Source organism: Acomys russatus, chromosome 8 (assembly GCF_903995435.1).
Source record: "Acomys russatus chromosome 8, mAcoRus1.1, whole genome shotgun sequence".
Taxonomy (NCBI): domain Eukaryota; kingdom Metazoa; phylum Chordata; class Mammalia; order Rodentia; family Muridae; genus Acomys; species Acomys russatus.
This window is the reverse complement of record NC_067144.1, coordinates 2,436,211-2,463,766: the sequence shown is the minus strand read 5'-3', so window position 1 is coordinate 2,463,766 and position 27,556 is coordinate 2,436,211. Positions and strand designations below refer to the sequence as shown.

General features: G+C 51.5%; 2 protein-coding genes across 2 annotated transcripts in view; both read right to left on the bottom strand.

Moving 5' to 3' along the window:
- Positions 1–10,165, bottom strand: part of Hic2 (HIC ZBTB transcriptional repressor 2) — a 28,530-nt gene extending 18,365 nt beyond the window's left edge. Inside the window, exon 1 of the mRNA XM_051150608.1 lies at positions 10,089–10,165. The gene's annotated coding sequence lies outside the window, so the exon portion shown is untranslated. The remainder of the gene's footprint in view (positions 1–10,088) is intronic.
- Positions 10,166–20,579: 10,414 nt separating this feature from the next.
- On the bottom strand, positions 20,580–25,586 carry LOC127193310 (RIMS-binding protein 3-like). Its single transcript, XM_051150606.1, has one exon. The coding sequence runs from the start codon at positions 25,584–25,586 to the stop codon at positions 20,739–20,741; it is 4,848 nt and encodes a 1,615-aa protein (XP_051006563.1). The 3' UTR covers positions 20,580–20,738.
- Positions 25,587–27,556: the final 1,970 nt, after the last annotated feature.

Genomic DNA, 27,556 nt, shown 5'->3' with positions numbered 1-27,556 from the left:
GAGCACGCTGCCTGCTGGGGGCATGAAGTCAAAGTCCCCTTCTACCCAAAGAAGGCTAAGCAAGCAGCCCTGCTCTTATCAGCGTCCATACATGCATGGAATGTGGGACTTTGGAAACAATCCTCTCCCCTCAGCCAGTATGGGGGCTGCCTCAGGCTCACACCTGGCTTTCTGGAGTTTAGGTTTACTTATCACAACCAAAGGGCAACCCAAGCCCAGTGCCTGATTACCTGGAGGCACCTTCAGAAGGCCGTGGCTCAGTTTCTCCCATCCTTGCTCCAGCCCCTGGACTCATCTACTGAAAGGCCCACCCTGCTCCTAACACCAAAGGCATGTCACAGAAAACCAGAAATCCCAGAACGGGCTGCAGTGGCCCAAGACTGTAATCCCAGCACTCAGGGACGAGGCAGGCAGATCTCTGAGTTTGAGACCAGCCTGGTCTACAAAGCAAGTCCAGGACACAAAGGCCACACACACAGAGAAACCCTGTGGGGGGGGAGGGAGGGTAACTAAAGTTAAAGATGGTCCAGGAGCCGGGCAGTGGTGGCACACACCTTTAATCCCAGCAACTGGGTGGCAGAAGCTGGCAGATCTCAGTGAGTTCGAGGCCAGCCTGGTCCAGGACAGCCAAGGCTACATAGGGAAACCCTGCCTCAAAAACACCAATCCGGGCTGGAGAGATGGCTCAGTGGTTAAGAGCACTGCCTGCTCTTCCAAAGGACCTGGATTCAATTCCCAGCACCCACATGGCAGCTCACAACTGTCTGTAATGCCAAGATCTGACACTTTCACACCAATGCACATAAGTTAAAATTAAATAAAATATTAAAAAAACAAAAACAAAACACCAATCCATCGGTGTTGTCCAGGAGCCCTTCTCTGCCTTCTCTCCCTGGAGGGGGAGAACATCAGCTCTATGAGCCATCTCCACTACACTTGAACTTAAGACCTCAGCCAGGGCCAGCGGGACAATGTGCATCCGGTAGAAGTGCTTGCTGCCACGCCTAGATACTTGAGGGAGATCCTGAAATCCATGTAGCAAAGAGAACCAACTCCCTCAAGTTGTTCTCTGAACCACACAGATGCCTAAAAAAATCAAATGCAACTTTAAAACAAGAAGGAAAACCTCATTTGTGGGCCAGCAAGGTGACTCATCAGGTAAAGGCCCTGGTTACCAAGCCTGAGTCGTGCTCCCAGAACCCACAGGTAGAGCCAACTGAGTCCCAGAGGTGGTCCTGACCTCTGAACACACTCACCATACACTAGCATACATAATGTAATTTAAGAGAAGAGTCCAGCAGGAGAACTCAGCTTGGCCACTGGAGTGCAGTCCTGGGGACACACACATAAGGCTTGGCTCCTTCAAGGTGCCTCCTGACTCCCACCTGCAGCTATACAGCACACGTCCACATGCCCATCCCACTCACCCACCCATACAAAATGTAGAACAAAAATGTAAAAGAAAACCTCGGAACCATGTACAGCAGTCAAGCACTACAGGAGGCAGAGGCAGATGGCTGGATCTCTGTGAGTTTCAGGTCAGCAAAGACTATATAAAAGGGAGACAGTAATGGCGCACACCTTTAGTCCCAGTACTCAGGAGGCAGAGACAAGCAGATCTCTGAGTTTGAGGCTAGCCCATTCCATAGAATGAGTCCCAGGACAGCCAGAACTACACAGGGAACCTTGTCTTGGGAGGGTCACAACTGGTGAAAATGCAGCGACATCCAGACCCAATGAGTACATACATCTGTGACAGCTCCTGTACCTAGGGCTCAGGGAGGAAACACTGCGAAACACTGTAAGAGCCAGAGGACCGGGAAGTCAATATATTGACATATTGTCTCCTGGGTGCCTCAAAAATATGGCTACCTAAACACCAACACACATGCTATCCTGGAAGGAGAAACCTCAGCAAGATCCACTGGTAGATAACGGACTATGGGCAAGTCAGGACTGGGGAGAAAGGGAGAATTAGTCCTCCAGGATAAGTCACTCCCCCAATTGATTATCTATTTTCACATGCTAAGCCCTGAAAACCGTACATGGACTTAGTAGTTATATATTTACACACATACATAAATGTAGAACTAACACTGGGAGGCAGAGGCAGGCGGATCGCTGTGAGTTCGAGGCCAGCCTGGTCTACAAAGCGAGTCCAGGACAGCCAAGGCTACACAGAGAAACCCTGTCTCCAAACAAAACAAAACAAAACAAACAAACAAAGAAGCTGGGCACAGTGGCACACACCTGGAAGCACAGCACTCGAGGAAGCAGAGGCAGGCAGATCTCTCTGAGTTCGAGGCCAACCTGGTCTACATAAGGAGTTCTAGGACAGTCAAAGCAACACAGCTCCCATCTTGAAAAAGAAAGAGGCACTACATCCCAAATCACACTCAGAATAAGCTGCCCTCAGACTGCACAAAGCTCCCTTTTCCCTAACCACTTCCTATCTGTGTGCCGTCTCTGATTCGCTGGGACAACAGGGCTCCACAGGTATTCTCCGAGGGTTAGCTCAGACCTCATATGCCTACCACAAAGCTGAGCAAGGGCAAAGGGACCTTCCTGACATTCTGTCAAGGACACCTGGCACCAGCTTCTCACAGAAAGAGAGGTGGGGTTGAGGCTGTAGGTTGGTTAGTAGCATTTGCCTAGCAAGCATGGAAGTCCTGATTCCTAGCCAAAAAAAAATTAGGCATGGTGTCACAAGCATGCACATACAAGGGATGTGTGCACACCTTGGGTGTAAAAGCCTCCCCCCAACACACACACACAAACAACACACACACACACTCTCTCTCTAGCAGGTTCTACTGACAATAGTTTGTTCCATCACTGTAGAGAAGGCCTCTGCCCATGTCCCTACCATGTACACCACCATGTCTTTCTCTTCAGCCTCAGCACTATCCCTTCACTGCCTCTGCCTAGGCTCATCTCCCTCATCTGAAGGCCCACACTTCGTACCCAGAATACCAAGATCACAGCACACCAGGGGTCCTTCCCCGCCCCCCCCCCCAAGACAGTGTTCCTCTGTATATCCTTGGCTGTCCTGGAACTTGCTCTGTAGACCAGAGGGGCCTCAAATTCACATCAATCCACCTGCCTCTGTCTCCCAAAGGCATGTACTACCAGGGGTGGGGTTTTTTGTTTTGTTTTGTTTTGTGGTGAGTTTTTTTTTGTTTTGTTTTGTTTTTGGGTGGTTTTTTGTTTGTTTGTCTTTTGTTTTTAGAGACAGAGTTTGTCTCTGTGTAGCCTTGGCTGTCCTGGAACTTGCTCTGTAGAGCACGCTGGCTTCCTTTGTGCGCCACGCTCTCCTCTCACCCTTTCACAGCACCACACCTTCTTTCCAATCCTTACCAGCACCTTCAAACACCTTGCCTATATAATGCAGCCCAGAAATTCCCTCAGGGACCAGAAGGGCAAAGAGACAAAGGAGCCAGCTGTCCGAGCATTGTCTGTCTATCTAGAGTCATCTCTCAGCTGGGCCCAATGTGTCCATTATGTCAGGCTTGGCCAAGGGGAACCCAAGAATGCAACCAAGCCACTGCCAGAGGACTGTGGAGGCACAGGCTACAGGGCTGGTGAGATGAGTCCAGGGGCATAGGGAAAGAGGTGGCTCCACAGAGAGCAGTCACTGCTCTCCTGCTGAGGATCTGCTGGGTCCACTTGTTCAGCATGTAACTGCTAACCCCACTGGGCCCTGCCAAATCAGTAACAGCCTTAATGCTCAATCTTTTGCTTGATCCTGTTTATTTTTAAGAAGATGTGCCAGGCACAGTGGTGGCATGCCTGTAACCCTATCACTTAGGGATGCACAGGCAGGTGGATCACTGTGAGTTCGAGGCCAGCCTGGTCTACAAAGCCAGTCCAGGACAGTCAAGGCTACACAGAGAAACCCTGTCTTCAAAAACCAAACTTACACCATTTGCTGGGACAGTAGTTCTCAAACTTGGCCACTGAGGGAAACACAGAACCTACCTCGGGATAAACTAAGCCTGATAGAAAGCCCAGGGTTTAAGTCAAGCACAACACAGGACACAGCGCCAGGCTCATGTGCAGCCGAAGTTCATCATCTCACATAGTAAGACACTGTGTCCATATAAGGAAAGGCCTCTGAGGTCTCAGGCCCAACCCTCCCTTTAAAAAAAAAAAAAAAAGATTTATTCATTTGATGGGCGGGGTGGTACACACCTGTAATCCCAGCACTCAGGGAGCAGAGGCAGGCGGATCTCTGTTGAGTTCAGGCCAGCCTGGTCTGCAAAGTGAGTTCAGGACAGTCAGGGCTACACAGAGAAACCCTGTCTCAAAAAAATACAACAAAGATTTATTTACTTATTTAATGTATATGAGGTACTGTGTGTGTGTGTGCGCGCGCGTGCGTGTGTGCGTGTGTACACTTGCAGTCCAGAAGAGGGCATCAGATCACATTGAACTCAGGGCCTCTGGAAGAGCAGCCAGTGAGTGCTCTTAACTGCTGAGCCATCTCTCCATCCTCCACCCCACCCTCCTTTTTCATTTACTTTATGCAGGAGAATTCACCAAGAATTCGTCTACTTCCAAGCAGCAGGGTGAGGGAGCTGCAAAGATTAGTCATGGGGTCCTTCACCTGGAGAGTCTGCAGCTGGAAGGAGAAAATTCCAATGGGGCTCAGACACACCCCCCCCATGAGAACGGAAGTGGTTTTCCCACCAGCCACAGCATCTGTGCACTCACAGGTGTTGCCAGCAATGAGGTCTGCCACCCCACGCCCCAGACCCACACAGAACAACTCTGCCTGGCAGCTGTCCTGCGGCAGAGCCAACAGCCCTGACATGCACACAGCAGGCTCACTCTGACCTCTGAGACAGAGCACCCTGGAGAACAGCCCGCCTTGAGATATCCCACACCTCTCTCAACACCCATATAAAAGTTACGGTGAAAGGTGGAGTGTGGGGGCTGGAGCGATGGCTCAGTGGTTAAGAGCATCACCTGTCCTTCTAGTGGTCCTAAATTCAATTTCCAGGAACCACATGGTGGCTCATAACCATCATATAATGTGATCTGATGCCCTCTTCTACAGATAAAGCATATCATATACTATAAATAAATAAATCTTAAAAAAATAAAATAGAAGGTGGGGCATGGTGGCACACATTTCTAATCCCAGCACTCGGGAGGCAGAGGAGGGCAGATCTCTTTGAGTTCGAGGCCAGCCTGGTCTACACAGCGAGTATAGGAAAGCCAAGGCTACACAGAGAAATCCTGTCTCAAAAAACAAAAACAAAAACAAAAAAAGTTACAGTGCAGTAGCTCACCCTCAATCAGGAACAAAGGACCTAAGCCTAGTTCCACCTCACAAGAAACAGGAAGGACTTTTGGCCTAGATGCAAGCACATCTCGAACCGCCTCTCAAGGCTCTCACAGGCTCCCAAGTCAAAGCAAGTTATATACCCTTAGTCTCAGGAGACTCCTGCTAACTAGAATGGTGCCCCTGTCATGCTGCCTTAAAAGCAGAGCACTGCTGCACAAGCCTGTGAGCCTCAGTGGGCAGGAAAGCCATGCAGTTGAGTAAACACAACATTTACACACGGTCTCCCACTCTGCTGAGCAGTGGTGCTCCCAAGCTTCACACCCCCGCAGGAGCATGTCTGCCCTGCACCACTGCCTGTAGGAAAAAGAAAACCCTCAACTGGTTTAATCCTAGGACTTGAGAGGCAGAGGCAAGTGGCGCTTTTAGAGTTCAAGGCCAGCCTGGTCTACAGAGCAAGTTCCAGGACAGGCAAGCATACACAGATAAATGGTCTTTAAACTGTCTTTGGAGGAGAAAAATCCAAGTCTCCTCAGCTGGCCAAGAAGGCACTATAATCCCAACAGTCTGCAGGCTCAGGCAGAAGCACAAGTCTGAGGCCAGTCTGGGTACACAGTAAGACCTTGTCTTAAAGGGAAAACAAACCAACAGGGCTGGCGTGATAGCTCAGTGGGGTAAAGCTGTCTGCTGCCATCTTGGCAACATAAATTCAATCTCTGGGATCCAAATAGCAGGAGAGCATCAACGGCTCTCACAAGCAGCAAACATGCGCATAAAAATAGATAAGTGTACTATAAAATAAAAACCCCTCAGCTCTGCCAACGTGAACCTAGCATAGTATCCAGAGCCCTCCTCCAGCCTACAGACGGCCCCTCCCATCACGCCTGCCTCGACAAGCCACACTGCTGTGCCAACCCTCTAATAGTCATCTTTTGTCTGTTCCCTAAAGGGTGGGCGACAACATCATAGGTGTGCACTCAGGCAGTGGCTATCTGAGACACAGGGGCTCATCGCTATCCAAGGTTGCACGCAGAGTGAACTGCAGAACAAGGCACATTACAGATTCCTACCCAATGCCAGTCATTCTGCCAAGCACTGACCTGCAGGGGATCCTGGTTAGCCAGGCTCCAAAGGGCTCATTACTTCTTCCAAGAGGGAGTACTTCCTCCTAGTTCGGTTTGGGGGGCTGTGTCCTTCAGTCCCAGTGGATGAGCAGAGATTGTGCAAACTGTCTCCTCAAGGCCAATAGACCAACAGCAGAGACAGGAGTTCCCTAGGTAAACTGAACTTATTCCTTCTCCCTTCTCTATTTTTTTTTTCTTTCTTTCTTTCTTTCTTTTTTTTTTTTTTTTTTTTTTTTGGTTTTTCGAGACAGGGTTTCTCTGTGTAGCCTTGGCCATCCTGGCCTCACTTTGTAGACCAGGCTGGCCTCGAACTCATAGCGATCCGCCTGCCTCTGCCTCCCGTTTCTCCCTTCTCTAAATCTCCTTTTCAGGAGCTGCTGATAAAAGGGGATCTCTTTGGCTCTCTTCTGACATCCACAAGTGTCTTATCTTACTCCTGAATGCCGTTCTTTCTCTTAATCATAGGGCTTTTAATCTATATTAAATCTCTCCAGAGCCTGGGGCAGCATGGCATGCTTTTAATCTCAGCACTCAGAATGCAGAAGCAGGTGGATCTCTGTGAGTCCCTTGTCTACCTAGTGAGTGACAAGACAGCCAGGGCTAGAGAGATCCTGTCTCAAAAAACAAATCAACAAAAAAGTGACGGGAGAGACAGGTGGATTCTGTACCTTCTGGGACAGTCATGGCTATAGAGACTTTCCTTCCTTGTTTGTTGTTGCTGTTTTAACTTTATATGCACATACACCCATAGTGCCTAGTGCCTTTGGGGTTACAGATGGTTATGAGCCAGCTGGGTTCTCTGAAAGAGCAGCCAGTATTCTTAACCTCAGGGCAATCTCTCCAGTGCTTTGGTTTTTTTTTGTTTGTTTTGCTTTTTGTTTTTGTTTTTAAATGCCCGAGGCTATGGTGGCACACACCTTCAATCCTAGCCCTTGTGAGGCAAAGGCAGGCAGAGCTCTGAGTTCTAGACAGCCAGGGCTTCAGTGACACCCTGTCCAGATAAACAAACAAAGCTGGTCACAGTGGCACCTGTCATTAATCCCAGCCCTCTGGAAGCAAAGAGCAGTGACTCCCTGGGTTCTAGGTCAGCCTGGTCTACATAGTGAGGTCTAGGTCAGCCAAGGCTACATAGTGAGACCCTCTCTCTAAAAATGATAATTTCTTGGGCAGGAAATGGCTCAGTGGGTTGCCAACTACTCTTCTGACTTAACTTCAATTCCCAGATCCATATGGTGGAGGAAGCAAGTTGTCCCTCTGACCTCTAGCAGAGTGCCCACTCCAACTCAGTTTAAAAAGGAGAAGGGTAGCCGGGCGTGGTGGCGCACGCCTTTAATCCCAGCACTCGGGAGGCAGAGGCAGGCGGATCACTGTGAGTTCCAGGCCAGCCTGGTCTACAAAGTGAGGCCAGGATGGCCAAGGCTACACAGAGAAACCCTGTCTCGAAAAACCAAAAAAAAAAAGGAGAAGGGTAGTTCCTTACCCCTAGCCCCACCCCTTCAAGCCGGACCCTGACAGGCAGTAAAGCCTCCCGGAAGACTGCAGGGCACTGCCTACAGCTCAATAATGCAAAACCCTGTTGCTCTCGGTCCACAACAGCTGACTTCAAGCGATCAGAGGCTGTGCTTATTAACAAGATGAGAAATCTGATCTGTGGAAAGAAAACACTATGTGGGGATTAATCTAGGACTGCAGCTTGTGGAAGAGGCTAGGCTGCTGGCCAAGACCAGGAAGTGAGGAAGGAACCCTGCCTACCTGTCCTCAGAGCAGGCACTATGGCACTAAGCAGGAGCATGGAATGCGACCCCCGTGCCTGGTCTGCACCTCTTCCCCTTCCAGCAATTACAGCACATCATCTGGTTCTGTCTTAATTAAAGGTAGGGCTCCCTTAAGCCGCTTCTTCCTACATGCAAAGCCAGCAGTCACAGGAAGATTTTTCTTTTCAGGAATTGCTCATAAAAGCTCAGTGACTAATGTGCATACAAGTCCCAACAATTGGCAGGAAAACACTGCAGGAATAACTTCTGGGCACACAAACACGGCAGCGCTCAAACAGCCAGAGATGCTAGCTGGTCACCTTACAACCAACCTGCAGAAAGGCAGAAGAGCAAACAGCGCTGTTCCCACTCACGCCCAGCAGGCAGGCAGTGCACAGACTCTTCTCAGCTTTTCTCAGAGGTTTTCACTAAAAACTTTTAACTACACAGGACAGAAAGATCACCTGCAGGCAACATGACTTCTTGCAAAGACCCCAGACCAAAGGACTCCCACTCGAAGCGCATCTGTCCCTAGAGAGAGGCCAGCCTGAGGCTGGTCCATCTGCTTTACTTCAGACTATTCCAGAAGCCCTGCTCCACCCGGCATACTTTTTCTCCTTGACACAGGGCTGCAGAGTGGTCACACAGGCCAGGGATTCCAGATATAGGCAGATAAGACCAGAAGGAGCAAAGCCAAGAGGAAGCAGAAGCAATTATAAATGTTAGCATCCCTCTAGGGTTCGGCTCCATCCCTCCATCCTGTGTCCTAGATGGGAAATCCCAAGTTCAGCCTCCACTACCTGCCCGATCTCCCCCGCCCTAGGAGCAAAAGACACATCTAACAAACCCCAGTAACAATCCATAGTCACAGGATTCCTATAGGCAAGTACCCGCCCCTCCCCCACCACATATGTCAGTGGGGGTGGCCTCTCAGTGTTACACCCCTCCTGCTGTTTGGAGTAAGGGGCCTGGAGCACAGCTTTCCAAATGCGCCTGACAATTATAACTAGAAAAGACACTGTGATGAGTGGGCTAGAACACATAAGTAAATAACTTCTAAATCTCTCCGGCCAGCAGAGATCAGCAGCACTGGACTCTCGAGTCAATCCAAAACTGTTCTGGGTGGGGCTGCCTCAAGTATTATCTGACCTCAATTCCTCCAAGTACGTTAAGTCACTACCCCCCAGGGAGAGGCATTTTCCCCCAGGAAACACACCCAGGCCTGGGTGCACATGAACCATTTTGGAAGATAAACAGAGAATGCCAAGCTAGGGCCCCTCGGCTCACTCCCGGAGCCAGCCAGTCCCTTCCTCTTGCCACCCGACCCCCTCCCCCCAAGCCCATCTCTCTTCCTGCCAGGCGGCTGCCTACAGCAAAGGTCTGGGGGCAGGGCAAAAAGCCCACCCAGCCACGGAGTGGGGCCCTCCGCGCCCTACCCCGTCCCTGACAAGGGCAGTCTTCCAGTCAGGAAGAAGACTAGAGGAAAAGGACTGCAGACCATACACCAGCGCAGTTCTGGAAATCGTAAAACGTTCCAGCGAGGGGCAGCCGCAGGCGCACAGCCGTTTACATAATGGGAGTCCGCCCGCCTGTCAGGCAGCATAGCTCGCCCGACGCCGTTCGGATTAGATTGCTAATGAAAAGGCACAAAGAGCCGGCGCTCGCTACCCCGTCGACCCCCGCTCCACGGACTCGCGCCCCAGCACTGGCGCGGCCCTGGGGGGCTTTGTGCCCGGAGTCCCGTGCCGGCCGCAACCCGCCCGGTACCTGGACCACAAAGCCCCCGCCCGTCGGAGGTCCCGCGTGCGCCTCGGTTCGGGACCAGGGGCCGTGCGCGCGCTCCGTGCCACGCGCGCCCACGCCCCCCTCTCCGGGGGCGCGCCCGGCCCGCGCGCCCCCCCCTCACTCGAGGACGCAGCTTACCTCGTGTGCACCTGCCAGCGGGCCCCAGCCTTCCGCGCCCGGCCTGCGCTGCACGCGCCCGCCCTGTCCGCCCGCCGCCGGCCCGGCTCGGCTCCTCGCCCAGCGCGCCCAGAGCGCCGCTCACAGCCGCCCTCTCCGCGCCATCTTGGAAGCTTGTGACGTCAGCTCCACCCGCTCACCCCTGACCCACATCTGAATGGGCGAGCGACGGGGCGGGCCGAGAGGAGGGCCCTCGTGGGGGCGGAGCCCTGAGGCTGGGCGGGGCCGGCGAAAGGTCTGAGTCCACGGAGGGACGGGTGGCCGGCGGCAGGATAGCGTAAGGGGGGAGGGGCGCACGGGAGGCCCGGGGAGCCCTAACTAGGACGCCGGCTGGATCCGGACCCAGGGTCCAGAACAGGACCGCAACTTCATCTCAAAATACTTGACATGCATACCCTGTGGAACAAGGACCATGCTCTCCACCACAGGTCTATGTCCAGCCCTCAAACGGAACTCTGACCCGTTTTGAACCTGACCAGGACCCTTCGGAACCCCCAAAACCATCACCATCAGCCCGAGTGAGGTGGCTACCCGTCTGGGTCCCTTGATCTTCAACTATGCAGAGTAGCCCAGTGTAAAACGTCCAGCCCCACAGACTGCTTGCTCCACTCTCTGGGCTGTAAAAGACTTGGGTGGTTCTGATTTTAAAGAAGAGACGTCGGAGCCGGGCGTGGTGGCGCACGCCTTTAATCCCAGCACTCGGGAGGCAGAGGCAGGCGGATCGTTGTGAGTTCGAGGCCAGCCTGGTCTACAAAGTGAGTCCAGGATGGCCAAGGCTACACAGAGAAACTCTGTCTCGAAAAACCAAAAAAAAAAAAAAAAAAAAAAAAAAGAAGAGACGTCGGGGAGTCCTAACCCCAAACTCCTCCTGGGATCCTTGAGTCCACACTCTGCGAAGGTCGACCTGGCTTGTTCAGGGCCGGGAGGTCCCTGTACACCGTTTGCTTATCCAGAGTCTTCCGGTGACTGCAGCGGGTGCAGGAGTCTAGACAGCCCAGTAAGACCCCGAGTTTGTGGCTATCCAAATGTTATTCTCTAAGGAGTTATTTAATATCCCATCTCTCCTTTTTGTTTGTTTGGTTGATTGGTTTGGTTTTGATTTTGGTTTTTCAAGACAGGGTTTCTCTGTTACACAGAGCTCTGGCTGTCCTGGACGCTCTTTGAAGACCAGGCTGGCCTCGAACTCACAGAGATACGCCTGCCTCTGCCTCCGGAGTGCTCAGATTAAAGGCTTGTGCCACCACTCTACTTTGAACACTAAACAAACCCACTACTATTAAGGTCAGAAAAGTCCTAGCCAGTGGACAGTGCTCCATAAAAAGATTGTGACCCAGAGTCAACCAACGCTGAACCCAATTCAATAACCCGTCCCAGAGACTAACTGTGCAATCACACATTCCTTATGTATACGCTTAATGTAACAGATAATAGATTTAAAATTCTTAGCTCACCTGCATACCTAACTACAAACAACTATCATTTTACCCACTTTGAAATACCAAAAACCTCCTGGTCTACAAAGGGAGTCCAGGACAGCCAAGGCTACACAAAGAAACCCTGTCTCAAAAATCCAAAAAAAAAAAAGAAATACCAAAACCCAGAAATGACAGTACATTTGTCCTAACAGATATTAAAGCAAACTATAAAGCTACTGCTGCTGGTTGTACTAACCAAGAAATAGAATGCAATGCCTAAACACCTTAGAGATTAAGAGACCACAATAGATTTTAAATGGGTGGTGTTGCTGGTGGTGGAGGCGCTTGCCTTTAACCCCAGCAGTGGGGAGGCAGAGTCAGGCAGGTCTCTGAGTTCAAGGCCCGCCTGTTCTGTCCTACACAGAGAGTTCTAGGACAACCAGGGCTACACAGAGAAACTCTCTCTGGGGAGAGGGGAATATAGTTTTTGAAAGCAACAACAAAACTAAAACTCTTCCCACTAACACTAGAAAAGAGGGTTTCGCAAAGCCCTGCCGTTCCCTAGGCAATGGGGCAGGAAGGCACAATTTCCAGTGTTATAGTCACTGGCAAATTGTCTTGACTCCAATAAATAATCATCCACTTCTTTTCCTATAACTAAATTCACTAAATCACAAAAAAGAAAAAGTAGAATGGAGACAGGTTGGGAAAAGGATGAGGTGTGAGGAAGTGGGAGGGAGACAAGAGGGTTACAGCGCGACTGTGATCAAATTCGCCGTGTGCCTGTGCAGCAATGTCATGAGACCCGTTATTAATAGAATCAATATATGCTAATAAAAAACTTTAATAAAGCCGGGCGTGGTGGCGCGTGCCTTTAATCCCAGCACTCGGGAGGCAGAGGCAGGCGGATCGCTGTGAGTTCGAGGCCAGCCTGGTCTACAAAGTGAGTCCAGGACAGCCAAGGTTCCACAGAGAAACCCTGTCTCGAAAAACCAAAAAAAAAAAAGAAAAACAAAAAAAAGGAAAAACTTTAATAAAAAGTGAGAAGTATGTATGATCCAGCTGTACCATTCCTGGGGTACCTCTAAGTTAACACACTCATATTTATTTTATGGCCTTTTGCTTTTTTTGTTTTTGTTTTTGTCTTTGTTTTTGAGGCAGTGTTTCTCTGTGTAGCCTTGGCTGTCCTGGACCCTCGGAGCACAGTGGCCAGCCATTCTGTCTGAATTCATGAACTCCAAGTACAGAGACAGACTCAAAAATAAATAAAATAGAGCTGGCATGGTGGTGTGTGCCTGTAATCCCAGCACTTGGGAAGCAGAGGCAGATGGATCTCTGTGAGTTCAAGACCAACCTGGTCTACAAAGCGAGTATAGGACAGTCAAGGCTACACAGAGAAACCCCGTCTCAAAAAACAAAACAAAACAAAAGAAGAAGGCTGGAGAGATGGCCCAGAGGTTAAGAGCACTGGTTGCTCTTCCAGAGGTCCTGAGTTCAAGTCCCAGCAGCCACATGGTGGCTCCCAACCATCTCTAATGAGATCTGGGGCCCTCTTCTGGAGTACAGGTCTACATGCTGGCAGAACACTGTATATACAATACATAAATAAATCTAAAAAGAAAAAGAGAGAGAGAAAGAAATAAAATAGAGAGTGATAAAAGAAGACACTCCACACTCATGTGGAATGCACAAGCACCCACACGTACATATACACACACCCACAGGAATGCACACACATGCGCGCATGTGAAGAATATTCGGTAAGCTAGATTTATACCTGTAAGCCTATCATTCTGGAAACAGAGGCAATCTCTGCAGGAATGAAACCAACCTGAGCTAGCAAGTGAGCTTGAGGGCAACCAAGGCTATGTAGTGAAATCTTGTCTCAAACACAGACAGACAGACAGACAGACAGAGACACACAGAGAAAAGAGAGACAGAGGAAGGAAATATGTATACACACACTGGACTGTTTATTAAATAGCTTATTTTTATTTTATGTGCATTGGTGTTTTGTGTGCATGTATATCTGTGTGAGGGTATCATATGGCTGCTGGGAATTAAACCGGGGGGTCCTTTGGAAGAGGAGTCAGTGCTTTTATCTGTTGAGCCGTCTCTCCAGCCCACACACTGGCCTTTTTTTTCTTTCTGGGTTTGTTTGTTTCTTTTGTTTTGTTTTTTGGTTTTTTGAGACAGGCTTTCTCTTTGTAACAGCCCTGGCTGTCCTGGACTCACTTTGTAAACGAGGCTGGCCTCGAACTCACAGCAATCCGCCTGCCTCTGCCTGGGATTACAGGCGTGTGCCACAGCTCCTGGCTTTCAAAGTAGTTTTACTTTGCATTTACCTGATGGCTAGAAATACTGAACACATTTAAAAATAATCATTGGCCATGCCAAATGTAATGGTGAACGCTTTTAATGCCTGGAGGCCGTGGCAGGTGGATATCTGAGTTCAAGGCCAGCCTGATCTACAAAGGAAGTTCCAGGATAGCCATGGCTACAGAGAGAAACTCTGTCTCAAAAAAAACCCAATATGGATAGATAGATTGATAGACAGACAGACAGATAGATAGATATTGGTCATTTGTGTTCCTTTAACTATGTTTTATTTTTTATTTTTTGATTTTTCAAAACAGTATCACTGTGTAGCCCTGCTACCCTGGGCTCCCTTTGTAGACCAGGCTAGCCTTGAACTCACAGAAATCTGCCTGCCTCTGCCTCCCTTGCTGCTGAGATTACAGGCATGTGCCACCTCACCCAACATTTGCATTCCTTTAAAAAAAAAATAATAGGGGCTGGGTGTGGTGGCACACAGGTTTTTAATACCAGCACTTGAGAGGCAGAGGCAGGCAGATCTCTGTGAGTTGAAGCCAGCCTGGTCTACAAAGCAAATTCAGTACAGCCAAGGCTACACAGAGAAACCCTGTCTCCAAAAACCGGTAAAAAGGCTGGACTAAAACAGAGAGACCCTGTCTTAAAAAAAGAAAAAGAAAAAGGAAAAACAGCTAGGTAGTAGTGGCACATGCTTTCTCTCTCTCTCTCTCTCTCTCTCTCTCTCTCTCTCTCTCTCTCTCTCTCTCTCTCCCTCTCTCTCTCTTTTTTGGTGGTGGTGGTGGGGTGTTTCTCTATGTATCCTTGGCTGTCCTAGACTCACTCTGTAGACCAGGCTGACCTCGAATTTACAGCGATCTGCCTGCCTCTGCCTCCTGAGTGGTGGGATTAAAAGTGTACACCAATATGCCTGGCTAGCGGGCGTGGTGGCACATACCTTTAATCCCAGCATTAGGGAGGCAGAGGCAGGTGGATCTTTGTGAGTTCGAGGCCAGCCTGGTCCACGGTGTGACTCCATGACAGCCAAGGCTAACATAGAGAGACCTTGTCTCGAAAAAACAAAAACCATAATAAAACAAACAAAAACAAACTATGCCCGGCTAGAAACTTTGTCTCAAAAAACCAAAAAGAAAGAAATACTGGGGAGGCAGAGACATTATCTTCTTTGCTTCCAGACTGCATATACAATGTATGCAGCTGCCTCACAACTCTACCAACACCATTTCCTGTATGGACTATAGCCTCAAACTATAAGCCAGAATGAACCTTTCCTTCCTTAAAAAAAAAAAAATTAAAAATTAAAAAATGCCATGTGTGGTGATACAGGCCTTTAATCACAACACTCGGATCTCCCTGAGTTCGAGGCCAGCCTGGCCTACAGAATGAGTTCCAGGACAGCCAGGTCTACAGAAAAACTCTGTCTCCAAAAACAAAGGGCGCACGGGGGTGGGGGGTGGGGTGAGGGAAGGCAGCAAGCTTTCCTCTTCCCCTGCCCCGTCTTCAACACTCTCCCAACTCTCTCTCTCTCTTTTGACCCTGGACTTCCTGACTGTATCTAGGGTCTTCCCTAGGATCTGACTGCAGGGTGCTGTGATCCAGGGCCAAGCATGAGTGCTGGTGAGTGTAGCTGATCCAGCCGTGAGAATGAGGGCCCCAAGCTTCTGTTCCTTGGGCACCAAATGGGTTCAGATCCTCGCCATATTGTTGACCAGCCAGTTGCCCCCAGAACTGGCCTCCTGGCTTGTGGTTTGTCCTACCTGTAAAATAGGCATATATAGCCATATTTACTTCTTTTTTTTTGGTTTTTCGAGACAGGGTTTCTCTGTGTAGCCTTGGCCATCCTGAACTCACTGTGTAGACCAGGCTGGCCTCGAACTCACAGCAATCCGCCTGCCTCTGCCTCCCGAGTGCTGGGCATATTTACTTCTTAAGCTAGGGAGAAAGTGAGGAAAACAGACAGGCAGGTGGGCGTAAGTGGGCATAGAAGGTATTTCAGGGTAAAGGGCGTACAAGGTTAGGCCACGCGCAAATTCCCTACCAAAGATTCCTTCCCAGCAGCTGAGAGGACAGAAACAGTGAAAAGCAGATCTCAGTCTGCCCTGCGTTGATGGCTGCAGGGCACCAAGAACCTCCAGAGGCCTGGGAGCTGACGGAGAGCAGTTGGGGGAAAGGCATAAAATGTCCAAATCGCGACCTTCCCCCATCACCAGGGTCTGGTGGGTCTCATGTGGCAGTGGGGGAAGGCGGCTATCTTCTTGCCTGGCCAGGATACCAGGAAGCCCCAGGGGATGGGACAGGAGCCTTTGGTCATAATCACAAGTGAGGCTGGGCCTTATTGCAGCTCTTATCTGGCCTGACCTGGTGGAGGCTGACCACTCCCAGCTTCTGGAAAACGCAGCCCTCTGCCCTCTCTGAGGCCTCTTTCTCCTGGGGTGGGATCCTCAGCGCTTAATTCTACCCCCTTGGTCCACCATCTTGTGGTGCACTCTGGAGCTCCCCCACGGTCCCTTAGATCCATCTCTCAGAAATCTCTGTCTCCACCTGGAGTCCCTCAGGCATCTCTGACTCAGCAGGCAGGATTTGCTCTAGGCCCCCTCCTGCTGTTGCTAGGCCCAGGGCCCTGTTGCCCAAGTCCTAGCTACAGCTGCCACTCCCTGTCCACGCCACCCCCAGCCCCTACCAATTTGAATTCCTAACCCTCCCTCTGCCTCCTCCCCAGACCCTGTTCCTTCGACTGGGTGGGGGAAGGAATCTTCCAGATAAGGACGAGAGGGCAAAGGGACACACCTGGTTTCAGACCCAGGCCCCACCACCAACTTCTAAGCGACCTTGGCAGATGACCTTTGCTCTCTGTACCTGAGAGCTTTTTCCATCCGTGAAAGCAGAGCTGAGCAGAGCTCTGACTAAGGCTTGCTCAGAACAGGACAGTGTGCACGCAGAAGCACAAGACTCAGGGCACCCGGAAGCCAGGGCTTGCTTTCTGTGGTCGCAGCCACAATATGTTGACCCTTTCCTAAGGTGCCATGCCTGTTCTACACCACAGCCAGCCCTAAATGTTGACAGTGTGGGTAAAAGTGGCTAGTTTTGGGGGTTACTGAGTAAATGAGTTATTCCAGTGCCTGGGCTTTGTGTCCAGGGCTGTTTCAGCATGGGAGAAGATCAGTTAAATTCAGGGAGGGCCAAGATAGACGGTTTCCCAAGGGGACAACAAAGAACAATTTTTTCTTTCTTTTCTTTTTTCTTTTTTTTTTTTTTTTTTTTTTTTTGGACACAGGGATCATTGTTTAGCCTGGGCTATCCTGGAAGTCACTATATATACCAGGCTGGCCTTGAATTTACAGAAATCAGCCTGTCTCTGCCTCAAAGTGCTGGGGTTACAGGTACGTGCCACCACACGCAGCAGGACCAAGGTTTTTGAGACAGGGTTTTATATAGGCTAGCTTCTAACCATATTTGTAGCTTAAGCAGGCACTTTTCCAAGTGCTAGAAACTTCTGAAGAAGTTGGATTGATCTAGCTGAAGGAAGGCAGGGCAGATGGAAGACCATTTTGTTTGTGGTGTTTTTGTTTTTTATTTTTATATTTATTTATTTATCTATTTATTTGAGACAGGGTTTCTCTGTGTAGCCTTGGCTGTCCTGGAACTTGATCTGTAGACCAGGCTGGTCTTGAATTCACAGAGATCTGTCTGCCTCTACCTCCCAGAGTGCTGGGACTAAAGGTGTGTGCCACCACTGACCAGTGCATTCTACAATTTGTATGTCAACAACTGGGCAGGAGTCAGCTATTTCTTTCCACAAGGTGGGTTTGGGAGATTTATCAGGCTTATAGAAATCACCTTTAACTGCTGAGCCATATCATTGGGTGCCTCAAAAGGCCTTATTAGAGAGGTAACTGAGGTTGAGAGTCAAACGAGAAACTACTGGGGTGTGTGTGGGGGTGTGGTGGCTGTGTGAGTGTGTGGGAGGTGTGTGGGTGTGTGTGGGGGTATAATGGCTCTGTGGGGGGTGTGGGGGTGTGGGAGGTGTGGGGGTATGGTGGCTGTGTGGGGGTTGTGGGGGTATGTGGGGGTGTGGTGGCTGTATGGGGGTATGGGAGGGGTGGGGGCGTGGGGGGTAGGGGGTGTGAAGGTGTGTGGGAGGTGTGAGGGGGTGTGTGGAGTGGGGGGTTAGGGGGGTGTGGAGGTGTGTGGGAGGTATGAGGGGGGGGGGGAGTGGGGGGATGGGAGGTGTGTGTGGGATTATGTGGGGTGTGTGGGAGGTGTGTGTGGGTGTGTGGGGAGTGGAGGGGTGTGGTGGCTGTGTGGGGGTTGTGGGGGTGTGTGGAAGGTGTGGGTGGGTGGGTGTGGGGTGTGGTGGCTATATAGGGTTTGTGGGGGGTGTGGAAGGTGTATGGGGGTGTGTGGGGGGTGTGAGGGGTGGGGGGTGGGGGGCAAAGGGTTTGGGGTGTGATGGCTGTGTGGGGATTGTGTGGGGGGATGGGAGGGGTGTTAGGGTGTGTGGATTTGTTGGGGGGGGTAGGAGGTATGTGGGTGTGTGTGTGCAGGTGCGGAGAGAAGGCTCAGCAGTCAAAAGTGGACTTTTCCTTCAGAGGGCCCGAGTTTGGTTCTTGGCACCCTCCTGTAACTTCAGCTCCAGGGGCTCAGATTCCTTCAGCATCTGTGGGCTCCTGTACTTACTCTCACATATCCACATACATATACATGCGCAACTTCCTTTGTTTTTCCTGTGTGTATGTCTGTACCATGTTTGTTCCTGGTAGGTCAGAAGTAGGCACTGAATTCCTGGAACTGAAGTCACAGGTGTTATGAGTGGCATGTGGGTGCTGGGAATTGAACCCTGGTCATCTGGAAGAGCAGCCAGTGCTGTTAACTACTGAGCTATTTCATATATATGTGTAGTCTTGGCTGTCCTGGAATTTGCTCTGTAGAACAAGCTGGCCTCAAAATCAGAGATTCACCTGCCTCTGCCTCCTGAGTGCTGTGTACCACCAGAGAAACCCTGTCTCAAAAAACAAAAACAAAGCCAGGAATGACAGCTCACGCCTTTAATCCCAGCACTCAGGAGGCAGAGGCTGGCAGATCATTGTGAGTTTGAGGCCAGCCTGGACTACAAAACAAGTTCAGGACAGCCAAGGCTACACAAAGAAACCCTGTCCTCAAAAAACAAAATCAAAACAAACAAATAAAAAACCCAAAAAACAAAACAAAGGTGGTATATTTTGTTTGAAATAGAATCTCACAGACAAGGCTAACACTCTAGAATGTATTAATGATGTACTGAGCAGTCTGATCTTAACCTTTAGTTCTTCTTCCCTTGCCTCCTGAACACTGGGTTGCTGGTATGTGCCCTCAACCAAACTGGGCCCAAAACAATGTCTCTCTACTCCAGTAGGGCATGTGTGCCTTCGTCAGCTTTCTCTCTTTCTCTCTCTCTCTCTCTCTCTCTCTCTCTCTCTCTCTCTATATATATATATATATATATATATATATATATATATATATTTTTTTTTTTTTTTTTTTTTTTTGGTTTTTTTGAGACAGGGTTTCTCTGTGTAGCCTTGGCTGTCCTAGACTCACTTTGTAGACCAGGCTGGCCTCGAACTCAAAGTGACTTGCTTGCCTCTGTCTCCTGCCCGATGCCCCACCACTGCCCAGCTTGTGGCACACATCTTTAATCCCAGCACTCGGGAGGCAGAAGCAGGTAGATCTCTGAGTTCAAGGCTAGCCTGGTCTACAAAGCAAGCCCAGGACAGCCAGGGCTGTTACACAGAGAAACCCTGTCTCCAAAAAACAAAAATCAAAAAACAAAAACTGTACAGTTTAAAGTGGTTAAGATGAGGGTTAAAGAAATAGCTCAAAGGTTAAGAGCACCAAAAGTCCTGAGTTCAATTCCCAGAACTACATGGTTGCTCACAACCATATATACTGAGATCTGGTGCCCTCTTCTGGCATACAGGCACACATGCAGGAAACACTGTATATTAAATCTTTTTTTTTTTTTAAATCTGAAACTGTGTGTGGTGGTGCACTCCTTTAATCCCAGCACTCAGGGAGGCAGAGGCAGGTGGATTGCTGTGAGTTCAAGGCCAGCCTGGTCCACAAAGCGAGTCCAGGACAGCCAAGGCTACACAGAGAGAACCTGTCTTGAGAAAATAAACAAAAAACCCCACAAAACCAAAAAACAAAGCATTATGGGAACACTAGCTGTTACTGGAGCAGGGGCCTAGCTGAGGGACAGTTACCAGTGCAAAGCCCCACCCAGGGACGGCTCAGCTCTGCCTCTGTGTACTCTTTAGCTGGGTAGCCCTGGCCTGAGTAAGGCTCACTTTAGCGGGAAGATTTTTCAGGAAAATACTGAGGCTTCTGTTCCACATCCACTGGGCAAATGGGAACAGAGAGGAGGCCTGCCCTTGTGTCCCTTGGCCATGCTTTAACTTCCGAAGTATTCTCTTTTTCTATGAACATTTTAATGAGGGTTGAACATAAAATAGAATAATAGCATTCTGATTGCTTTTTCTTTTTAAATTTTCTTGAGACTTTCATACAAGGCAACGGATGGAAAATGTTAACCTGCTAAAGAAAACATACCGACCACAGAAAAAAAGGCTCCTCTGATACCTAACACGGGTAGTTATGTCTTTGAAATAGCCGGTCAAACTCTCAGGGGCTGGCTGGTTTAATCCTGCTGATGTTGGACACTGGGAGGACATCTGGGGATGGTTGTCAGTCTCAGGTGATGCTGCCTGGAGCCAGTGTTGCTTAAGGTGGCTGGTGAGGAGGGATGTTGTGTGAAGATGTACGTGCTTGCTTCGTTTTCCAAGGGGTGTGGGTAGCCAGAGGCTACCGCCCTAAAGGGGAGTCGTGCTTACTCTCCATGGACCGGCAAGTCATCCAGCAGATGGGCTGGGACCAGGCCCCTGTGTCCACCACACTCACCATAGTAGAATCCCTTATCATCCACAGGCCCATAAACGGTGACTACATCTCCAGCCCTCAGCACCAGCTTGCCCTTCGCCCGGACCCCTGCTCTCCCATCCCTGGGGTCATAGTCCAGAGCTGCCACCATTGTCTTTGGGGTCCATGGTCTGGGTGTTCTAGAGTTCCCTTGAGGCATAAAGGATCCTGGGGAGTTGGTTAGACTCTCCAAGTCTTCACGCTGAGCCTCGGAATGCAGATGCCCTTGGCCTGGCAGATGCCACCTCCCATCTGCCTGCTCTGTGCCCACCTCTATCTCAACAACCAGGTGCCCAGGGATTTTGCCCACTTGTCCATTGCACTCTCCGTGGTAGAAGCCACAGGGGTCCCGTGAGCCCCACACTCTCAGCAGCTGCCCTTTCTGGAAGGCCAGCTCTTCTTCGGCAGCTTCGGGATTGACTGGCATTACCAGGGGGCTGTGACCAAAGAGGGCCACAAAGATCCGGACTGGACCGTGGGCTTCTGTCTCCAGCTGCTCGGGGCCACAACTTGCCATCTTAAGGACTTGGCTGGTCGGTGCTGGGCACAGCACTGAAGTAGGCTCATGGAACTGGCACTCTCTCTTGCTTCCTGGAGTCCCCTGTCTTTGTCCACTTTGGGCCTTGATCTTTCTTTGCTCTGGCTTCTCTGTGCACCGAGAATCCAAACACAGAGCCTCTTCCTCTTCCAAAACATGATGGAAGTCAGCCGTGTGGCACTGGCTGGAGCCTGGCCGGTGAGCTGGGCCCCTCTGAGAATATGGCTTTTGAAGAAGGCCTTTCTCAAAGCCAGGCTTCTCCCAATGCAGCGCTTTCCCAGGTCCAATCTCTGGGGAGTGCTGGGCAAATCTTGGAGCGGGACTCCCGCTGACACACATGTGTGGGACGTGGCCTTCTTCCACCCCAGACTGGTCAAAGAGCAGAGGTGCCTTGTGGTTCTGGGTACTCTTCTGAAAGGACAGGTCCTTCTCATAGTCCTTCCAGGCCTCTGGGGGGCCCTGGAGTTGGCTGTTCGCCCCATCTGAACTCAGGCTGGGTACCGGTAAATGCTTCCTTGGAGGCTCTTCAGGGAATCCTCCTAGAAACTTAGCCTGAGGCTCCCCACAGCTTCCAGGAGCCTGTGGGCTGGACTTGGCACTCAGGGGTGCTTGTACCAGTTTCTGGTGACAGACAGGGAAAGCCACTCTGCAGGTAGAAGGGTCACCATCTTTGTAGCTAAAGGGAGGAGCCTCTAGGAACGGGTAACAAGAGACACAATCCTCCGGGATCTGAGCCGGCACCGAGTCTAGGGACTCGCCATAGAGTGACATGGTTCTCACTGAAACCTTCTGGCAGGCTAGGGGAATCTGAAGCTGGGAGAACTCCAGCAGGGTGTTGCCAGCAGTGGCGTCAGCAACTTCCGTCACCTTGAACCCGTCCACGTACACAGCGTAGCCAGTGACCTGCACTCCATTGGAGGACCCTGCTGAGTCGATGGTCACAGGGAGCCAGCTGACGACCAGGAAACCCGGGGAGGCATGGTGCTCCACCAACACATCCAGAGGAGGGTCAGGGGGTCCTGCTAAAGGTGTATGGAAAGTTATCGTGGACGACATTGTTTCCCAGAGCACCTGTAGCAGGTCCCTGGGTAGATGCACCCCAACCCTCACCCGGTAACGTGTTCCAGGACATAGGCCTTGGAAGGTGTAGCAGTTCACGCCTGAGGGAGTTAGGGTGTGCTCCTTGTCTTCAAGGTACACCACATGGGAGTATCTATTGCTGCCCGCAGCCCAGGTAATCGTGGCAGAGGTAGCTGTGATGTTCTGCAGCTGTAGTTGCATGGGGGCCAGGCAGAAGACTTCTTTGGCCCCCAGAAGGGGCCTGGAGTAGCTCTGCTCCTCTGGGGTTGCTTTCAAGTCCAGCCAGGCTCCTGTCTTGGCTTTCAAGATCTCTACTGCCATATCGGTCTTCGAGTCTGCCCCTCCCACCTGACATGGGCCTCTCTCTAGCGACACCTGTACTCCCTCAAGTAATAAGCCGCCTTTCAAGACTTTGCTCTGCTCCGTGGGAGCAGTGCTAGGGCACGGGGGGAACAGGCAGGTGAGCATGGGGCTCCCTGAAACCGGCTCCACCACGTTAGACGGAACCAGCCCTCGCTGGCCATTCACAAGCTCCCCTTCGTAGAAGCCGTCCTCATCCACGTCTCCAAAGATGTATACATAATCCCCGGCTGTGAGGGGCAGCTCGCCCGGACAATGCTCATTAGGCCCTTCCAATGGATTATAGCTGCATCTAGCCAAAAAGACCTTGAGCGTGGGGGTGTCCGGAGCCTCAGAGCTCCTCCCTTCCAGGGGGACGGACACGCTGTCTGGTTCTAAGTCATCCACTTCACTCGCTGTGTCCATGTCCAGAGAGAGGCAAGATGGCACTGTAGCCCACATGGACTCTACCTCTGAGGAGGAATTTGACTGTGAACTGCTTCTCTTGGCCTGTGGCCTGGAGTCCAGAGGCTGACTGGTAGGATTTCTGTCTGACACTTGGGGGGCACCAGGTGTTTCTCCAAGGGTAACTGGGTTCTCCTGCTGGGAGAGACAAGCAGGAAGTTGTATGTCCCTGGTTGGCAGTGACAATGAATGCTCTTCAGACTTTGGCTTGAACTTGGGCCTCCTGCTACCCCTGCCTTGGGACTCTGAAGCTTGGGTGGTCTCCGATGTCTCGGAGTGGTGGCCAGGCTGACACTGCAACCCCTGCATCTCTTTCCCTGAAGCCCGAAGGTCACTCGGCGCTTTGTTATGGTAGTGGTGCAGCTGCTGCTGCCTGTCTTGCGCATACCCCGCTTGTTGCAGCAGCTGCTCGGACAGCAGGCCAGTGGCTTCGAGTTCCTGCCTCTGCCTCGGGTGCGTTTGCTGTGGGGGAACGTTGCTGTTCTCGTCTGCCCTCTTCTTCACCCAGCTGGCCAGGGCCTGCAGCCGGGCGTTCTCCTCTGACAGCCTGGCGCCCTTATGCAGCGCGGCCTGCAGTTGTGCCTCTGCCTCCTCGTAGCGCCGCTCAGCGGCCGCTGCCTGAGAGCTCAGCTCCTCGCATTCCCGCCGCCGTGCACCCAGCTCGCGCTCTAGCGCCTGCACCTGGTGCCGCGCTATCTCTGAGGGTGCGCTGAGGCTACCCGCTTCCGCCCAGGCGCCAGCTTTACTCTGATGTAGAGTCAACTGTCTTTGCAAGCGCAGCACTTCCCGCTGAGACTCACGCTGCAGCCGGTCCAAATCATTAAAGTTGCACCATTGTGCGCAGGTGGCGCCCTCTACAGGATGCGAGGAGCTGCTAAGGTCCGCGGCGATGCGCGCCTGCAGCAGGTGGCACTCCCGCCTTAATGCTTCGATCTGCAGATCCTTGGCTTGCAGTGCACCAGCCTCTTCTGACAGATCCTGAGCACGCTGGCGGGCAAACACTTGGCCCAGGTCCAATCCTTCAAGGCTCTCGCCGGGCATAGGAGCGCTCACGGTCCGCAGGTTGGTCTCCTGCAGCTTGCGGGCCCTGTCTTCAACACGCTGAGGGAGATCGGTCAGCTCAGAGTGCTTCACCTTGAGCCATTTCACTTTCTCACTGGCCTCATCTGGGAAGCTCGTGCGCCGCAGCTCCAAGTTCTCTTCGCGCAGGCTACAGCAGCGGCGAACCAGCACCTGCAATGCTTCGGCCAGCTCCGAGTTCTGCCTTACTAATTCGTGGTAGTCCAGACCCGGCGGTGAAGGGGTCAGGTCTTCGCAGGGCTTGTTCTCGGAACTTTCTTCCTGCAGGTCACTCGGTTTCCTATGTGTTGGTGGCACCTGAGGCGGCGGCTGGGGACTGGAGGTGCCTGGGATGGAGGCGCTAGTCGAAGAGACCAACACTTCGGATTCGGAAACCTGGGGGCAATTCAGTGTGCTGTCCAGGGAGCAGGAAAGTGCTGTTGTCAAGGATTCGAGGGAGCTGGCGCGCGTGGGCAGCAGATGGTTTGGAGAACGAACCCTGACGCCAGTGTTCAGGCTTTCGAGGGATCCGAGCCGACGAGCTGGCTTTGGGCTGTCACGAGTGTCGCTCTGGGCTTCTAGGGGTGGCTCTTCCAAGGGATGTGTGGCTTGGGGGTCCGTGGGTTCTGGTAAAGCGGGTTGCCAGCGAAAGTGCTCCAGGATATATTTAAGGAAGAGCTGGCGCTCCACGTCTAGCGCCGCCTGCAGGTGGCGGATTCGCGCAGCTTGCTCGCCGTCGGTCTCCCACCGTAGCAGCGCCAGCACTTCCTGCAGGCGACAGCGGCATTGTGCGGCGGAGGCATCGGACGCCCCCGAGCGGCCACAGTAACCCCGGTTCACCAGCTCCTGGGCCAGCTGGCGCTGAAGCTCCCGTGCCTGGCGCACTACCACGTCGCGCTCCTGGTGTAGCAGCTGCTGCAGCTGCCGCAACTCTGCTTCCTTCCAGCGCAGCAGCTGCCGGATCTCGGCCTCACGCTCGCGCTGCACCTCATCCTGCAGCTGCCGCAGCTCCCGGAGGCGTCGTGCCTCCCACTTGGAGCGCAGATGGTCAGCCAGCTGCTGCCGCTCCTGCTCCGCCGACTCCCGCAGCTGGCGCGCCTGGGTCGCGAAACGCCGCCGTTCCGACCGGCCGCGCGCGCGCTCGGCCTCCAGCTCTGCCCGCAGTTTCTCTAGCTCTCGTCTCTGCTCCTCCAGCACTGCTGCCACTGGGCCGGGGCTGCCTGGCTTCTTGGGCGACGCGCGGCCACCACCCAAGGGGGTGGGTGAATCCTTTGTCATTGTGGTGGCCACAGCCCGGCAAGAAGCCGACGATAGCTTGGTAGGCCAGTTAGCCAACGGCCGCCGCCCCCGGCCGCTGCCAACCGCCCCGCGCGCCCCTTCCGGCGCCCTTGGTGCCCTCCGCGCGCCCCTTCCGCCTTGGGGGTGGTCTCCCTTATAACCTGCCGCGTCTCCCCAGACCGAACGCCTTTCCCTCTCACCAGACTCCTGAGACTCCTTTCAAACTAGCCCCTGAACTTCCCGGGATACCCCGGACATATTTTGAGTTCCCACCTTATCTGCTTCAGGGCTTTTGTGACCCGTTCCACTCTCCCCGGCAGTATGCAATCGCCTTCAGAACTAGATCCCTAGTAGGGACCTGGGCATGGAGGAAAGGGGCCAGGGTCGTGGGTAAAAATGCTCCTAATAGGTTTCTGGTACCGAATTTGAATAGGGTAACTGAGAATTTATTACAAGATCTCTTTAAACCGGGCGTCTTTGGCGCACGCCTTTAATCCCAGCACTCGGAAGGCAGAGGCAGGCAGACTTCTTGAGAGTTCGAGGCCAGCCTGCTCTACAAAGAGAGTTCCAGGACAGCCAGGGCTGTTTCACAGAGAAACTCTATCTTGAAAGGGTTTTGTTATTTTGTTCATTTATGTGAATGTGCCTACAAGAGTTTATGTGGGTCACACGCATGTCTGGTGCTCTTTGAGGTCAGAAGAACGCATTATACGGCCTGGAATTGACGCTATAAGGGATTTGTAGTCAGCATGTAGGTTACTGGAAGCCAAACCTATGTTTTCTTTCTTTCTTCCTTTCTTTTTTTTTTTTTTTTTTTTTTTTTTTTTTTTTTTTTTGGTTTTTCGAGACAGTGTTTCTCTGTGTAGTCTTGGCCATCCTGGACTCACTTTGTAGACCAGGCTGGCCTCGAACTCACAGCGATCCGCCTGCCTCTGCCTCCCGAGTGCTGGGATTAAAGGCATGCGCCACCACGCCCGGCTCTTTCTTCCTTTCTTTCTTTTTAGATATTTATTTATTATGTATACAGTGCTCTGCCTACTTATACCCATGCAGGCCAGAAGAGGGCACCAGATCTTTTTATAGATGGTTGTGAGCCACCATGTGGTTGCTGGGAATTGAAACTCAGGACCTTTGGAAGAACAGACAGTGCTCTTAACCTCTGAGCCATCTCTCCAGCCCTCTTTCTTCTTTCTTTCTTTCTTTTCTTCTTCTTCTTCTTCTTCTTCTTCTTCTTCTTCTTCTTCTTTCTTCTTCTTCTTCTTCTTCTTCTTTTCTTTTCTCTCTCTCTCTCTCTCTCTCTCTTAAGATTTATTTATTGATTATGTATACAGTGCTTTGCCTGCATGTACACCTGCACACCAGATCTCATTATAGATGGTTGTGAGCCACCATGTGGTTGCTGGGAATTGAACTCAGGACCTTTGGAAGAGCAGCCAGTGCTCTTAACCATTGAGCTTCTCTCCAGCCCTCTCTCTCTTTTCGAGTCAGGGTTTCTCTGTGTAGCCTTGTCCTAGACCCATCTCTGCTTCCCGAGTGCTGGGATTAAAGGCATGTGCCACCATGCCTGGCTTCTGTCTTTCTTTTTTGTTTTTTTTTCTTGAGACAGGGGTTTTGTGTGTGTGTGTGTGTGTGTGTGTGTGTGTGTGTGTGTGTGTGTGTGTAATAGCCTTGGCTGCCTGGACTTACTTTGTAGACCAGGTAGGCCTGGAACTGAGGAGGATCCATCAACCTCTGGCTTTGGAGTGCTGGGGTTAAAGGTATGCGCCACCAGGCCTAGCTTCAAACCTATGTTTTCTGTCTGAGCAGTAAGCCCTCATAATCCCTAAACCATCTTTCTAGCTCCCTAAAAAAAATATTTGTAAAAAATGGTTTCATGGGCTAGAGAGATGGCTCAGTGGTTAAGAGCATCACCTGCTCTTCCAGGGGTCCTGAGTTCAATTCCCAGCAACCACATGGTGGCTCACAACCAT

Coding starts and splice junctions, on each gene's coding strand:
- LOC127193310 (XM_051150606.1), bottom strand. CDS start 25,586: ATGACAAAGGATTCACCCACCCCCTTGGGTGGTGGCCGCGCGTCGCCC.